The sequence below is a fragment of the Odontesthes bonariensis genome, chromosome 2 (genome assembly GCF_027942865.1).
Source record: "Odontesthes bonariensis isolate fOdoBon6 chromosome 2, fOdoBon6.hap1, whole genome shotgun sequence".
NCBI classification, from domain to species: Eukaryota; Metazoa; Chordata; class Actinopteri; order Atheriniformes; family Atherinopsidae; genus Odontesthes; species Odontesthes bonariensis.
In genome coordinates, this window is record NC_134507.1 from 9,511,547 (window position 1) to 9,526,238 (window position 14,692).

Consider the following 14,692-nt stretch of genomic DNA (forward strand, 5'->3'; position numbering starts at 1 on the left):
TGTATCTGGGTCATGGTAGCCCTGGAAGTTGCATGCAGACCGTGTTTTAGCTTGTCTTAGCTGGAGCGTCTGTTTGCGTTTGCTTCTCTCAGTTTAGCCTCGGTGCCCTCTCTACCTCTCAAACCCACTCCCTGTCCCACTCTCCCTTCCTCACTAAGTCTGTTCAGTAATCTGCTTTTCAGAAAGCCTCTCTGTCAGACGGCCATTGACCGCTGACACTCATGTGCACAGGCTGTGTGGATGGAAATGGGATTTATGGGTGTGAAAGTGTCTTTGATATTCCAAACAACACGGGTTTACAGAGTGCCGAGCTGTAAGTTTAACAGGCACATTAATGGTCTTAATAGTGCAAAAGCACTTAGTATATACTGCTCAGTTAGCTTGTGTTGATTATTCAGGATTTGACATCCTAATGTGGTCCAGAGGCAAAGTAATGGAACAATTGCCCTAAATAATAAGGCGGCATATGTGAGTGCATACCAAGACCTAATCCGAACACACTTTACAAGCAGGGCTGCATGACTCACTACAGACTGAACGAATGTTGACTATCTGTCTTTCCTGTCAGCTTACCACCCTCCGTGGAGCCATCCTTGAGGATGCCATTCCATCCACGGCAAGACACGGAACAGCCCGCGGCCTGCCGCTTAAGGAAGTGCTTGAGTATGTCATCCCTGAGCTGAATATTCAGTGTCTGAGGCTGGCCCTCAACTCTCCCAAAGTCCCAGAGCAGCTCCTCAAACTGGATGAGCAAGGGGTGAGTACATTGATGTCTTCTTGTGCTCAGGGTCTTGACAGCTACAGCAGACTTCTGCTGATGATGATTTTAACAGCATCGGACCGATCTGTGGTCAAGTGTCTGGATGCAATCACTAAGTGTTCAAGGAAAAGTGGAAGTTTGTCTTAACTTTGAAGAGCTCCAAGAAATCACTGCAGCAAAAAGTGCATCCCCAAACCCCCTGACAACATTTCATCGGATTATTGGTGTTAAACGACACTGATGATGCCGTTTAGACTGAACTGAAACATAGATATCTGGAAAACAGTTTCCCAAAATGTCTTACTATTCCTGTAAAGGAGGCACAATCATTGCTCATTCACTCCACACTGATTTAGATTGATTAGAAATAACCCATTTTTGTCATTTGCATCAGCTAGAACACTGCAGATGGATTGTCAGATAGCAGGAACCCTTAGCAGAAACTGGGCCTCGATGGGCTTCTTTGAGGAGGCATAGGACAATATCACACTTGATAAAATCAATGGAAATCCCACTCTTACTGTAGCCACTAAAAAGTCATTTTTGTCACACTTGTTCTGCTGATAGGTCAATCAGACGCTGGCTAAAGTGAATGGGTTTTAACAACTTACTTTATCTGGGAGCAGGTGTTTTAGTAGTCTTCCCAGACAGCGGAGAGTGTCATCTTGCATTATCTTCATTAGAATGGAACTGCTAATAGCGATCAAGGCTCTCCTCATTCTCAGGTGTCAGAGATTCAATGTGTGTTCTCAAGGTTTTTCATTTCTCATCTAATGAAACTGCAAGATGGCAAGTGGATTGGAATGATTAGCCAGTAGTGAATTGCTTGTTTTACGATCAGAGAATTGGCTGCTTATTAGTTTAATTACATTCGTTAGCATAAGCATATCCTTCCAGCTGACAAGGGAAAGCTCTTATAATGGAAAATGTCAGCCATGCCCCTCTTTGTATAAGATTTGATTAGACACCTAAGCAAGAGCAGTAGAGTGTCCTCTCTAAACAAAGTTTCATGCAATCAATTTGGCACACACTAAGTGTTCAAAGTAACTTCATGAAAAAAAGTTCCCTTAAGAGATTCTTTCTGCTCGATGTGAAAGAGCTGATAGATGACGTTGTTCACCTGCCACACAACTCTGCATGCCGATATTTTAATATAGCAAGACTGAAACTGACACGTACAGTGGGAGGGAAAAGAAAGCAATAAGATGATTTTTTTTTTTTAATAAGTACTTAGAGAGAAGGAGAGGCCAGGCTAAGTGGGGCTTAAAGCTCTTTTAACTCGCCCTCCTCCTTACAGACCTCAAACCAAACGTACAGCAAAGCCAGTTTTATATTCGGACATTTAACACTCCTGTTTTAATCATTAATGTTATGCTTGCCGGGCAAATGTTTGATATGTCAAGCATCCCGTTGTCCGTTATTTAACCAAGCTGGACTTGGACCACCCCTCTCATTCGTTTATGTGGTGATCCTGCTTGGCCTGTTTTTGTATAATTGAGTCGGTGATGTTCTTTCACCACGTGTAGAGAGCCTAATCTTTTCTGTGTGCGCACACACTGTTTAGTAGATGTTAGCCCTTCTTTTGTGCTTTAGTGTAGCTGTGTGCTAAAGTGCTTTTTTTTGCTGCAAACAGATAGCAGACTGAGTGAGTGAGAGTATCCTGGAGCGGGACGACAGTCATAATATCCTCATGATCAAAAAGAAAATCCCTTACAGCGGGGTTGTGGATTTTGCGGTAATGGCCCTGGATGGACCAGAGGAGAACAGAGCATATGTGGATGTATTTTAGATCGCACTGTAGATCACAATGACAGGATTGACTGTGTGCAGATGGGCCGCAAAAAGCAGGAGGCAGTTGATCTGATTCTGAGATGCGATTTTCAGGAAATTGCAAATGTTTTTTTGTTTTTGTTTTCTTGGAAACTCGTTGGTATTAGATAAGCATTTGTAGTTTACATTTAATGGCTCGAAGCCGTCTTTAATGAAAACAGTTTACCAGGTTCAAATGTAGGATGTCAGTTCCCACTTTTTCGTTTGCGATTGTTTACGATAGAAGAACTTTGGAAAACTGCTAAAGGTTAGCCTGCAGGTGTCTGCATAGGAAGCACAAATACATATCTTTGTTTTTCCCATTAAAGGGGCGAACAGCTAATCTTGCTGCAGCGCTCTGATTTATAACAAAGAAAATGTGAAAGCGGGATATCTTTGAAATTAAAAAGAAATGCTGCTTTTCTTCTTTCTTTCAATCTTGATTGAAACTGTCAAAAAAGAGAAGCCTTTTCAGGTCCATGAATCACCGCTGATGCCCACAGTGACACAGTTCAAGTCCAGAATAATAAGGTATAATTAAGCTTAAATGTGATTTGTTCCGCTAGTTCAAGAGAGTAATCTACCACCTACTGAGGCCGATATTGAGGAGAAGAAAAATTAGCAAATGGAAAATTCTGGATTAGTGACCAGGCTCTTTGCCTTTTTTGATATTGTGCCTGGTTCGTGGTCAGGTTTTAGAAATTATTTTCCATGTTTTTGCTGCATCAGGACACTGCAGTGCAGACAGATGTCACATTGGGGTTGCATGTTGGTTTAGGATATGGCTGCATCCCTGAGGTGCTTCTAAGGGTACTCCAGAGGGAATCTTTCCCTTAGTTCTCTCTCCATACATTATGTATCTAGTGCTTTTAAAATAAAAAAAAAAACGTTTAAACCTTTGCCAAGTAAGGAATTTAGTTTAGGTCGATTTTACTGAAATGTTTCTGAAACATTGACACGTGGGAAACTTTAAAAGGTCAGCAAAATTCCCTGTCAGCGCTGTAAGAGGTAGTAGAAGAATCAAGGACACATGTATGGAGAGACTATATTGCTACTCAGATATAGCTGTTTATCAGTTGCTGCTCAGCTTTATCAGAAGCAGGTGAAGACATCAAATGTGCCTATACAGAGAACTTCGCCTCAGGAGTGCTACTGATCTGTAGGTGTTATGTGTCCGGACGTGTTTGCACTTTTCAAGCAGCAACAAAGGGCAATGGAATTGTCCTGGCCATCGGCCATTCTGTTAAGCAGAGCAGGAGGTCAAGTGAGTCCATATAATTCCGTCTTAAAAAAAAATAGAAGACCACATCATTGCACATCATGCCGTTTCCATTGGTCTTGATGGTATAATAGCTTTCCATCACCACAGGAGCTTCAGAGCAGAGCAGACTGCCTGATAGAGGAGTCGCCATGACAACAGTGTCAGGAGCACACAGAGAACTGATAACCTGTAACAGGGAAAAGGACAGTTCCAATTTGTTCCAGTTTAAAGTCCATTCGTTGGCTTTTACATTCAGGGAAACCTTTTTCTTCTTGTGGATGGACACATTACCCCTGTGGTCCAGCTGTAAATATTGAGCAACAGGTTCCAATCTTTTCATGGATTTGTTCCCTACTGTGTCCCCGTCCCCCGCTTTTTTTTTTTCATCTGGTTTCAGAAAGCTGTAACACATAAAAGATTCATGTTAGTGAAGAGAGCTCTCACTATGTCCATGCAAGAAGAATCACTCCAGATGTTTTACACGGTCCTGTCTCTTCAGAGGACCAGTTCGTGTTAGACCTGTCATCTCTGTGGAGTGAAAACCTTAGAGATTTTAGCTGACTGTCTTTGTTACACAAATGGGCCTCAGATGTGCACCTCGGTTACACTGACTGAATGAACACTATTATTTGTGGGATTCTGTTCACACTGTGTTTCTTATTTGTATTTCACTGCTACAGATAGGACTTAGTTGCCAAACAAAAGTATTTCTTGAGAATGAGGTATTTTAGAAAGGATTAAAATACTATTGCTGGCAGCTTTATACAGTTTTCTGCCATTAACCGACATTATTTGGCTGTATGTCTCTAATTCACTCCCTTTTAGCTCCACAGCTGCTCTTAAGTAGCAGCTAATAGCTCGGCTTGATTTATGCTCTGCTCAGGGCTCCTGAGAGTTCATAGCACTGCTTCACAAAAGGGGATTTCAGCTCTCTCTGACGAGGGTTCTGAAGGCCTTCACATTAGCTGTGACATGATGGAAAGTAGGTGCTAGCATGCTGTGAGTGCATAATGTACAGTATGCATGAGTGTGGCGTAGGATACAGGAAATGATACTTACTCCCTGAGTGTCTGTGTATGTTCGTTGTTCCAGCTAAGTTTCCAGCACAAGGTGGGAGTGCTTTACTGCAAGGCAGGCCAAAGCACAGAAGAAGAGATGTACAACAACGAGAGTGCTGGACCTGCACTGGAAGAGTTCTTGGATCTGCTTGGTCAGAGGGTGCGCCTCAAAGGCTTCAGCAAGTACAGAGCTCAGCTGGATAACAAGAGTAAGCTGAAGCACTCCTCGCACACACCAGCCGAACATTCGCAGAGTGCAGGCCCACACGTCTCCTGCCGAGTGCAGATGCTCTGCTGTGCTTTTTATAACTTTCTGAGGGCCTGGGATGTTTTTGTTTAGCCTATATTTCCTTAATCTGGATTTCTGTTTGATTTATCCTTCAGATTACTTGATATGCTGGTCCTTTTGTAATGAAGCATGAGACCTTAACTGACCTATTCTCTGTTACAGCTGACTCCACAGGCACACACTCTCTTTACACGACCTACAAGGACTATGAGTTGATGTTTCATGTGTCCACCATGCTCCCCTACACGCCGAATAACCGACAACAGGTAAACTGCACGTTTTGTCATATTCCACCCCAACAGCAGACCACCATGTTTGCTTTTCTTTGTGGTAAGCTGCCGTCTAATGGGTGTACAAGTCCCTGAGCAGCTTCCTTTTAGGATATATCCGATCTCGACTGCTGTCAGTCCTCCCCAGAGACTCATTTTGCCACGGTAATGATCAGTTAGAAGCAAGAGCATTGCCATGGTGACGATTCCCCTTAGTAGAATTTTAATCAATGCCTCCCCAGGGGCTGGACCTGGTGTGGTATTAGATGGGCCTCTGTGTCTGTCTGTCTGTGTGAACAAGAAGACTTAAGTGGATGTGGTGGTTGATGGGTGAGCAATGACCCAATAGAGATGAAATTACAGAGGTTCAGCACGTTAATTTCTGCAGTACTTTTATGGAAGTGCTTTTTGAGCCCATGATAAAAACCTGTGGATACAACCCTGTAGAGGCATTAACTTTGAATGTACTAAAGGTGGTGAGAAGTGCTGGAGTGGAACAGGGCATGATCTACAGCTAAGCCCAATCTATCAAGTGCATCTTAAACCTGTGATTGGCAGCTTTTGTATGCAGGGGGTTCTTTCTCTGTTTTCCTCCGACTGTATTTCAGGAATGGGATAGTTTAATTTAATCCCCGGTGGTAATCTTCCAGCAGGCTCCACTCATCCCTTCATCCTTTTCAATTCACCTCTGGTCCCTCTAATCCTGCTTGTTTTTTGACTCTTTCTGACCCTCGGTACCTACCTCATTCGTGACAGAATAATGATGTTAAGTATCAGCACAGTCAAACAATACAAGCGGTATAAATTGGGTTTGGGAGAATATGTGTTCCTCGCTAAAAAGTAGGTGTATGTGTAGGTGATTATATCTCTTTCACCCCAAAAACTCTTGATCATCATCACTTGCCAGTCTCCAGATATGGAGCAAGAATCCGTGAAGTAGTAAGTGTTCAAACTAACTCAAAGGATCCCCCATATCCCTGTGTTAAGGACATACTTGAACTAATGGCACCATTGCTACACCAGATACTATAACATTTAAAGAAGTAATGATAATTTATATATGAGTCTGTTCGTGTAAAGATTTGGCTCTAGAACCTTTCCTGATCTAATATTGAACAAAGCTTTATCACAGCTGTGTTGTTAAGGTCGACATTGTTGTATCACTGCTGAGTCAGTTTGACTGTTTCTCTCACTCTTATCGACTCGGCTACAATGGTGTTTTTTTTCTCCATAAAATCCAAACGCTCTCATTCCAATCTCAATGTTGAACGAATAATGTGTATCTCTCAATCTTCTCCTATTGAACTCCCTTACTGTAGTCACCCTCTCTGTGGTGCCTTTTCTCGTGTTTGATTCTATTTCTTTTTTTTTTTTGTTGCAGTTATTAAGAAAGAGGCATATTGGCAATGACATCGTCACCATAGTATTCCAGGAGCCTGGAGCCCTTCCTTTCACTCCAAAAAGCATCCGCTCTCATTTCCAACATGTGTTTGTCATCGTCAAAGTCCACAACCCCTGCACTGATAACGTCTGCTACAGGTAAATGGAACAAGCTTGCACCTCGCCTGCAAGGGGCTGAGAAAAGAGTAGAGAAAGGAAGAGAAGCACTGTAAGGAGTCAAACTCGGGAACAAAAAAACCCCATGACGATTAAGGAGAATGTGTTCATCATTTGATGTGCTCTGCCTAAATGTCTTCATGCCAAATGACTCCACATGAACTTTTAGCTCTTATTTCGAAAGTGTAATAATAATAATAATAGCTTGCTGGATTCCTTCTGTGGTTTCTGTCATGACTTTTCAGTAATATGGAGGAATCACAAGGCTCTTTTGATCTGTTCACTGATGATACAGTTATTATCTTCAGAGACACCTTGAAATTATGACTTACAACTTTGTCCTCGGGTGTTTAAATCAAGACAACTTTTCCTAATAACATAGCATTTGTTGAACAGAGCGAGATTAGACTGAGCTCCCCCCCTCGTCTCATCAGAAATAATTTTCCCCGAAGGCCCTATAATTTCAACACTCAAATGGCTGCTTATCATGCATGGAGTTCAATACTTATCTACTTATTTCAGCTTTTTAACTGTCACTGCTATTTTTTCCAGTGTGGCTGTATCCAGATCTAAAGACGTGCCTCCATTTGGCCCCCCTATTCCCAAGTCTGTAACTTTCCCAAAGTCAGCAGTTTTCAGGGACTTCCTGCTCGCCAAGGTGATCAACGGGGAGAACGCCGCTCACAAGTCAGAGAAGTTCCGGGCCATGGCGACTCGCACGCGGCAGGAGTACCTAAAGGACCTAGCTGAGAACTTTGTGAGCACAGCGACTATAGACTCAGCCGTGAAATTCAGCTTCATTAACCTCGGAGCCAAGAAGAAGGAGAAAGTTAAACCCAGGAAGGACGCACATCTGTTCAGTGTGGGAGCCATCACCTGGAGCGTCTGTGCCCGGGACTTTGGCCAGTCGATGGACGTGGACTGCTTGCTCGGCATATCCAATGAGTTCATTGTCCTCATTGAGGAGGAGTCAAAAAATGTGGTGTTCAATTGCTCGTGTCGCGACGTCATCGGATGGACCGCAGGGATTATGAGCATTAAGATCTTCTATGAGCGCGGGGAGTGTATCATGCTGTCTGCACACGACAGCTGTGGAGAAGATATCCGGGAGATGGTGCAAAGACTAGAGGTAAGACACTTAAAGGCTCAACTGTAATCATCTCTGTCATCTTAGAGATTTTAATGACTGCTGGATTAATCTATAGAGGTATCTGACCCTTATAGCATGCTCTAATCCTTTATCTTTAGTAGAAGTCTTGAATCGTGCCATGCAGACATTTGAGAGAACAAAAGATTCAGATTACTCAGCTTTAAAACATTGGATCCCTCTCACAGAAGGAGTAACTCATTCTGCATTTGTTCTCTCTGGCTAATTGTGGGTTTCATCTTAGTTTGACAGCCAATTAAACTCTGTACCACCGGTTTGCCGTATCGTTTTGATTGATTGATTGGCAGAGGTGTAGCCCCAGTACTGACTGAGCATCAAGATTAACACGAGTACAGAGGACCTTTGGGGTCAAGGACAAAACCAAGAGATGATTTGAAGACTTTTATCAGGACACGTTGTGATGTGGGAATATACCATACATGGATAAATTTAAACTTGGCTGTGTCTTTTTGTCCATGCTGTGTTCAACTTGTTGCTTTTGGAAATGACAGGTTCTGTGGTGTTCTCTTTGCTCTGCATTGCCGTGGTTACATGATGGTTGACTCGATGGTTACGAGGCCACCAGCCTTAACATTAGGCGGTTGCAACCATGAGTAAGATAGGATATATCAGACTGCATCTCACTTAAAGTATGGAGAAGCAGTCTGTCAACAGTAAAATCTGGGTTTCACACTCATGGCTCCATGGCAAATGATGAGAAATGGCTGCCTTTACTTTCGGCGGTTTCCCCTTGGAATAATTGTGGTCTTTCTGTGGTGAAAATGTGCATATTCCAAATATTGCACTTGCCATTGTAGCTGACCACAAACCTTGATGCTTTATTTTCATCATTAGGTCAGCAAAATTGTTGCTCGTTGAACCCACGCCTATCCGGTCAAATCTGACACGCAACTCTACGCCGAGCTTCGGCTGCATCTGTTGAGCAGGCACGTCCCATTTCAGAGAGGATTGAAGAATTTCTGTTGATCGCTTTTTTTGGCTCATCTCTCAGAGTTCGCAGGGGTGTACTGAACAGTTGACCATTCCAGTGAGAGGTTGGTGAGGTTAAGCCATTGTAAGATATTGCTGCATTTTCATAAAAAAAAAAAACTAAAGCCTCAGCCATTTCCTGCGGCAGACAGTTAATTTAATGGGATGAAAGATTAGTGATGATGGGGTTTATTTATTTATTTTTGGCATCATTTTTTAACTAAAGGATATTTGGGTGCAGGTGTAGGAGGAGGCAGTTAAAACAGGACACCAACCCAGTTTTTATGGGGAGGAGTGGGAACAGACACATTTTTGGGTCTGGCAGACTAAGAATAGAGGACATTTGGCCTCAGACTATTTCATTCTTATTGAGAACTTCCTTCTCAGTCCCCCCCTTTAAAAAAAAAAAAAAAAAAAAAAAAAATGTTTTCTTAATTCTGCCTGCCTGCCTGCCTGCCTGCCTGCCTGCCTGCCTGCCTGCCTGCCTGCCTGCCTGCCTGTCTGCCTGTATGCTTTCCTGCACTTATCCTTCACAGTGCCCTTTTGGCAGCTGCATTACCAGTCTCAAACGTTCTATAAAACCCCGGCCAGCAAGTCTCTGGTGTCCATTTCCTGCTAAAAAACCTGAACAAGAATTAGATTTTAAAAAGATCTTTTGCAGTGAAGTCACAAGCTACATTAGAATTGATAAAGGTACATTTGCAGAAAGAGTTTCTTTATACTAACCACATAAAAAGAAAGGAAACAAAAATGAAGAATCCACAAGAACCTGAATCTTGACAGGACAAAGATGCCATTCAGTGTGTTTGCTCTGCTCAACACATCATAAGAAAGGACAGAAGGATATATTAGCATTTGTGATCAGCCAAAGGACTTCACTTCCTCATTTGCTATGCTAATCTCCCTTCACATTTACTTTCCACTTATCCTCTGGATCTGTGAGGAATATTTGGCGGTAGGAGCTCTGAATGAACTAGAAATAAAAGCAGACAGCGGAGCAGTGGCAGCAGTTGGCACGTTTGGGTATGAGCTGACCGTGCAGACTTTGTCCCAAAGGTGTCTGTAAATGTCCCAGAGGTTGACTCGAATCATGTTTCACTGGGAGGATTTACAGGCTGCTCGACTTGTGATGTAATGCGAACCAGAGTGAACAGATTGCCAACTGTAACATACAGAGGAGCCCAGTGTGAAAGCGCAGCAAAAAGCTTTGTGGAGACATCTCGCCCTCCAGGGTGTTGCTGAGCTGGGTGGCCACATGTTTGGCTTTTATTAGACACGTCCTGAAGTCAATATCTGCTGTATTATTATTCCTTTTTTTTTTGTGAGATAAGCAGTTTGTCATATTTGTTGAGTAAGCATCAATCGGTGAACCCAGTATTCAATATTAATCAGCTCTATTTGAGGGTTTCATGTGTCTCTACAGACAATGTTATGCTTGAGATACTCGTGCTTTATCACATTGGAAGCCGCTGTCTTAGACATTAAGACGTTAACGGATATTAGAAACACAAATATACAGCCCAGAGGAAACAAGTGGCCTCTGATCGACTGGTCCAGATAGATGCGCCTCTGGTTTTTGAAGAACAGTGGAATGACAGGGTTTTGTCATGCCTCTGAAATGTGCTTTTGCAGATGGTGTCATCCCTGCCAGAGATGAGTCTGTCAGACCTCTCAGTGAGGATCAGGGCCAGCATTAGTTAAATCTGATAATGTTTGTTTCCCTTTGGTGCCGTCATAGTCTAATGCCACCAGTGATTATAGCACCACTCTTTGGTCTGGAATGGAAACACTTTGGTCGGAAGGCCACACACACACACACACACACACACACACACACACACACACACACACACACACACACACACACACACACACACCTTTGAAATGTGTGTCCTATCAAATTCAGCCATGACAGACTACAGCTTTTTGGAGGACAGACCTGAGTACAAACATTACCCTCAAAGATTTATTCAGAATTGTTGTTTAGTTTGGCTCAATGCAGTTGTTTTCTCCTCTCGTTTTTGATAGTCAGATGAGAATCTTTGGGTTGTACGTGCTGGAAAAGGAGGTGGAGATGGCCACCTAACTTTCTTGAGTTAACTTTATAAAGTGTTGTGTGACGGTGCATCATGGCTGTCTTGGGTCTCCTCTCACACAGCGGTGTAGGGTTTCTGCTACAGTGAGAGTCTGGTGGAGTGTTGACAATCCATAGTCTGTGTTAATGTGCCACTGCAGCCAGCTGCCACTCTAAAGCAAATGGAAGCAGTCACCCTTAACTGAACCAAAAGTAATCTGATGGTTGATTACAGCTCATTGGATGCAGTGTGACCTTTTTTTTTAATTCCTTCAGTGGTTGTCACGAAATATTTGCAGGAATATGTGCACTCCTGCCCTACATTTGCTCAGCAGTATAGCCGATACATAGGCCAGGCCTTTAAATGTCATCAATATAGAATTTCTTTCCACTTGTTTTTTTTTTCAAGATTATTCCTGCCAAAGAAAGTAGGTTGCCCGAACTTTGTTTGACCTGAAATGCATTAAAGCAAAGGCTAATGCCCTGGCCACCTCTGAGCAGAGCGAGCAACTTAATATACACTCAAGTGCACGATTGAACAAGAACCAACTGTGAGTTGCATCCAAGCATGCAGCAAGACAGACTGAGACTGTCCACCAAAAATCCATGGGTGAAAGTGTTAAAGGTGGGGTAGGGGATCTTTTTCTGGAACATTTTTTTTACATATTGCTTGAAATACTCTTCACACCCCCATTGCAACCAATTAATTAAAAGTTTTGACACAAATATGAAAAGTTTTAGTGGCCTCTAGAACGCACAATCTAGGAAAAACAGTATCCAATCATTGTGAACGGACCGTTCACAATGATTGGATACTGATGCCGTCTATCAAACTGCAATCTGCTCCTCCCTCCCCCTCCTTCCCCCTGTGCGCGTACCCTGCTCCGTGAACGAATTCAGAAGCTTGGCAGGAAGCTAAACTAGAGCCAGCTTGGCTAGCACCTAGCATTATTAAACGTATAGTTATCATATACTAAATACTAAATACGGCAACGATCGATGCTTGCTGTCAGAACAGCGCTCGTGCACCTTCGTGCTCGTGCACCTTCGTGCTCGTACGCGTTCATGTACTCTAGAGGCGTGCCTTCGGGGGGAAAGTGAAGAAAAGGGTTGGGACTTTTTACCTGTGTATTTTCAAAATGCAGCTTCGCTGGACTCAAAAGCCAGGATCTCCTACCCTACCTTTAAGTCTCTATGCTGCAGTCTTAAAAAAAAAAAATTAGTGAATCCTTTTTCATACTGGATGAAATCAAAACCTGTTTATTAACTGCCAGTTGATACAGAGTATGTATTTGTGTATAAAATGCTCAAAAGCTCTTTCTAGACATGAACTCTGGCTTATAGACTGAACTCCGTGGAGACGTTGACATCTCAGCTGCCAATTAGATTCTCATTCATGCAGCATGTACCCACAGAGATATTGTAGTCCTATCCACAGAGACAGGTGTGTATTTGTGTGTAGTAGATGTTTTTTAAAACCGAATCTGTGAGGCTCTTTTGCTCAGATAGCTCTTTGATGGGCCCTCTCATTAGATGCAATTCTAAGAGGTTCTTTGAATGAGCCAAACAGACATATCTGGGCACTTGTGTCAGAGGACAAGAGTTGGTTTTGCTTAAGACGCTTCATTAGTATTTTTCCTTGTGCATGGATGCGTTTTTTATTTTTTATTTTTTTTATTTGACCTATTTTTTTGTACCTCTATTTCAGATGATAAACATATCCTTTTTTTGTTCTGATTCCAGATTGCCACCAGAGGCTGCGATACGTCAGAGATGACTTTGCGCCGGAACAGCCTCGGCCAGCTCGGTTTCCACGTCAATTTTGAGGGTATTGTGGCTGATGTCGAGCCCTTTGGCTTCGCCTGGAAGGCAGGGCTAAGACAGGGCAGCCGGCTGGTGGAGATCTGCAAGGTGGCTGTCGCCACTCTCACTCACGAGCAGATGATTGACCTCCTGCGCACATCTATCACTGTCAAAGTGGTTATAATCCAGCCTCATGAGGATGGCACTCCTCGAAGGTAAATTCTCAACAGTTCTTACTTCACCACAAACACTTCTGACTGCAACATTTCAGACAAAAGAGAAAAGCAGAGCCTCCTCAAAAAGTCATAACAGAGGAGTAGTTTATTTTTCAAATCTCTCCACCCACCAGGGGGAAACTGGCTTGACATTTGCCCTCATGTTCCGGGTGATCAGCGTAAAGAAATGCTTACGGTACATACTGCTCGTAGATGTTGTCCTCCTCTGATTTCTCTGGAGAGGAAAGTGTATTTGTGAGAGAAAGCTTCAGCTGAGCTGTACAGTCATGGACATGGACAGTCAGCGTTTCTCACTAATGATAATGAGACGAGCCTTTTGATTAATGGCTCAGACAGCTCACATTTGTAGATTGCTTTTTTCTAACCTTGTCTAACGTTCTATTCAGCAATTAGGATGGGAGTGTTTGCCTTTTTAGGGGCACACACCCATCTGGAGAAGCCATTGCTCCTGCACTAAAAAGAGAGAAGCACATTTCAAATGGTCTTTTGTGATGAGAGTAGATGAGGGTCTTTGTAAAAAAAGCTTGTTCTGAAAGCACATCTGCTTGTTTTGTCTGTGGAAGACAGACAGTGGTGTGAAATCGCATCCGCCACTCTTTTACTCTTACATTTTCGACATCTTTGTTTTGTTTGGGCTTCAGGCTGACAGATTTGTATACCAGAAAATGCCGGTTCCACTTAAAACCATGGCAGAAAAGCTTAGCAGCGTGCAGAAACAATCCTGTTTTCTATTGATGATGATGTTCTAATGAAAAATCTATGACAAAAAAAGAAAAAAGAATCACAGTACACTCTCATTCCTCATGCATATTTGTTTTCATTCTGAAACGTTTCAACTCTAAGTGTTCACCAGTGAAGAATTCTAATTAATCTGTGAGTATTTCCAATTTTTGACTAATTGCATTAATGGCGGCCTTGCTAGGTACTCTGAATGAATGCGAGCGTGTGTTTCTTCTTGTCAAAGAGTTCATATTAATCGCGTGTTCAGCCGTCAAACTTGATGCTTTCACCTGGCAACAAAGAAACAACAACCAGATGGCAGGCTAACATGCCTCATCTGTGAGTCTAACAGAACAGCCTCTGTGGCAGAACCACCGTCTTAAATCATCTTACCACAATCAGCAATGATACATGATGATACGGTCGTAATCGCAGTTCCAGGGAGGAGAAAGCAGACAAAACCAACATCATCCAAAACCAGCTCGGTGTTGTCAAATGCCTGTCCAGCTCCCTGGAAGCTGTGGTTACAGGATGAGGGATTTGGTAAAGGTAGCTGTTGACAAGCTGTCTGTGCATGTGGAAGACTTCTGGATTGGACTGATGCACATCATGAGATTGCTTTTGAAACGTGCCTGAAAGTAAGCACAGTGTAACATCAGGATTGTATTATGCTTTCTGTCTGTAATGAGTATTCGGATGCAGAAAGGATGGTGATGGTG

The 14,692-nt window shown here is 42.9% G+C and overlaps 1 protein-coding gene across 5 annotated transcripts in view; it reads left to right on the forward strand.

Annotated features, from left to right (window-relative positions):
• The window catches only part of LOC142390629 (signal-induced proliferation-associated 1-like protein 2), a 76,355-nt gene that overhangs the window by 33,938 nt on the left and 27,725 nt on the right, over positions 1-14,692 (forward strand). For all 5 annotated transcript variants that reach the window (XM_075476245.1, XM_075476219.1, XM_075476254.1 and 2 more), the window contains exons 4-9: positions 569-757; positions 4,923-5,097; positions 5,340-5,443; positions 6,828-6,985; positions 7,556-8,132; positions 12,958-13,232. In XM_075476245.1, coding sequence (XP_075332360.1) covers positions 569-757; positions 4,923-5,097; positions 5,340-5,443; positions 6,828-6,985; positions 7,556-8,132; positions 12,958-13,232 — 1,478 coding nt within the window. The remainder of the gene's footprint in view (positions 1-568; positions 758-4,922; positions 5,098-5,339; positions 5,444-6,827; positions 6,986-7,555; positions 8,133-12,957; positions 13,233-14,692) is intronic.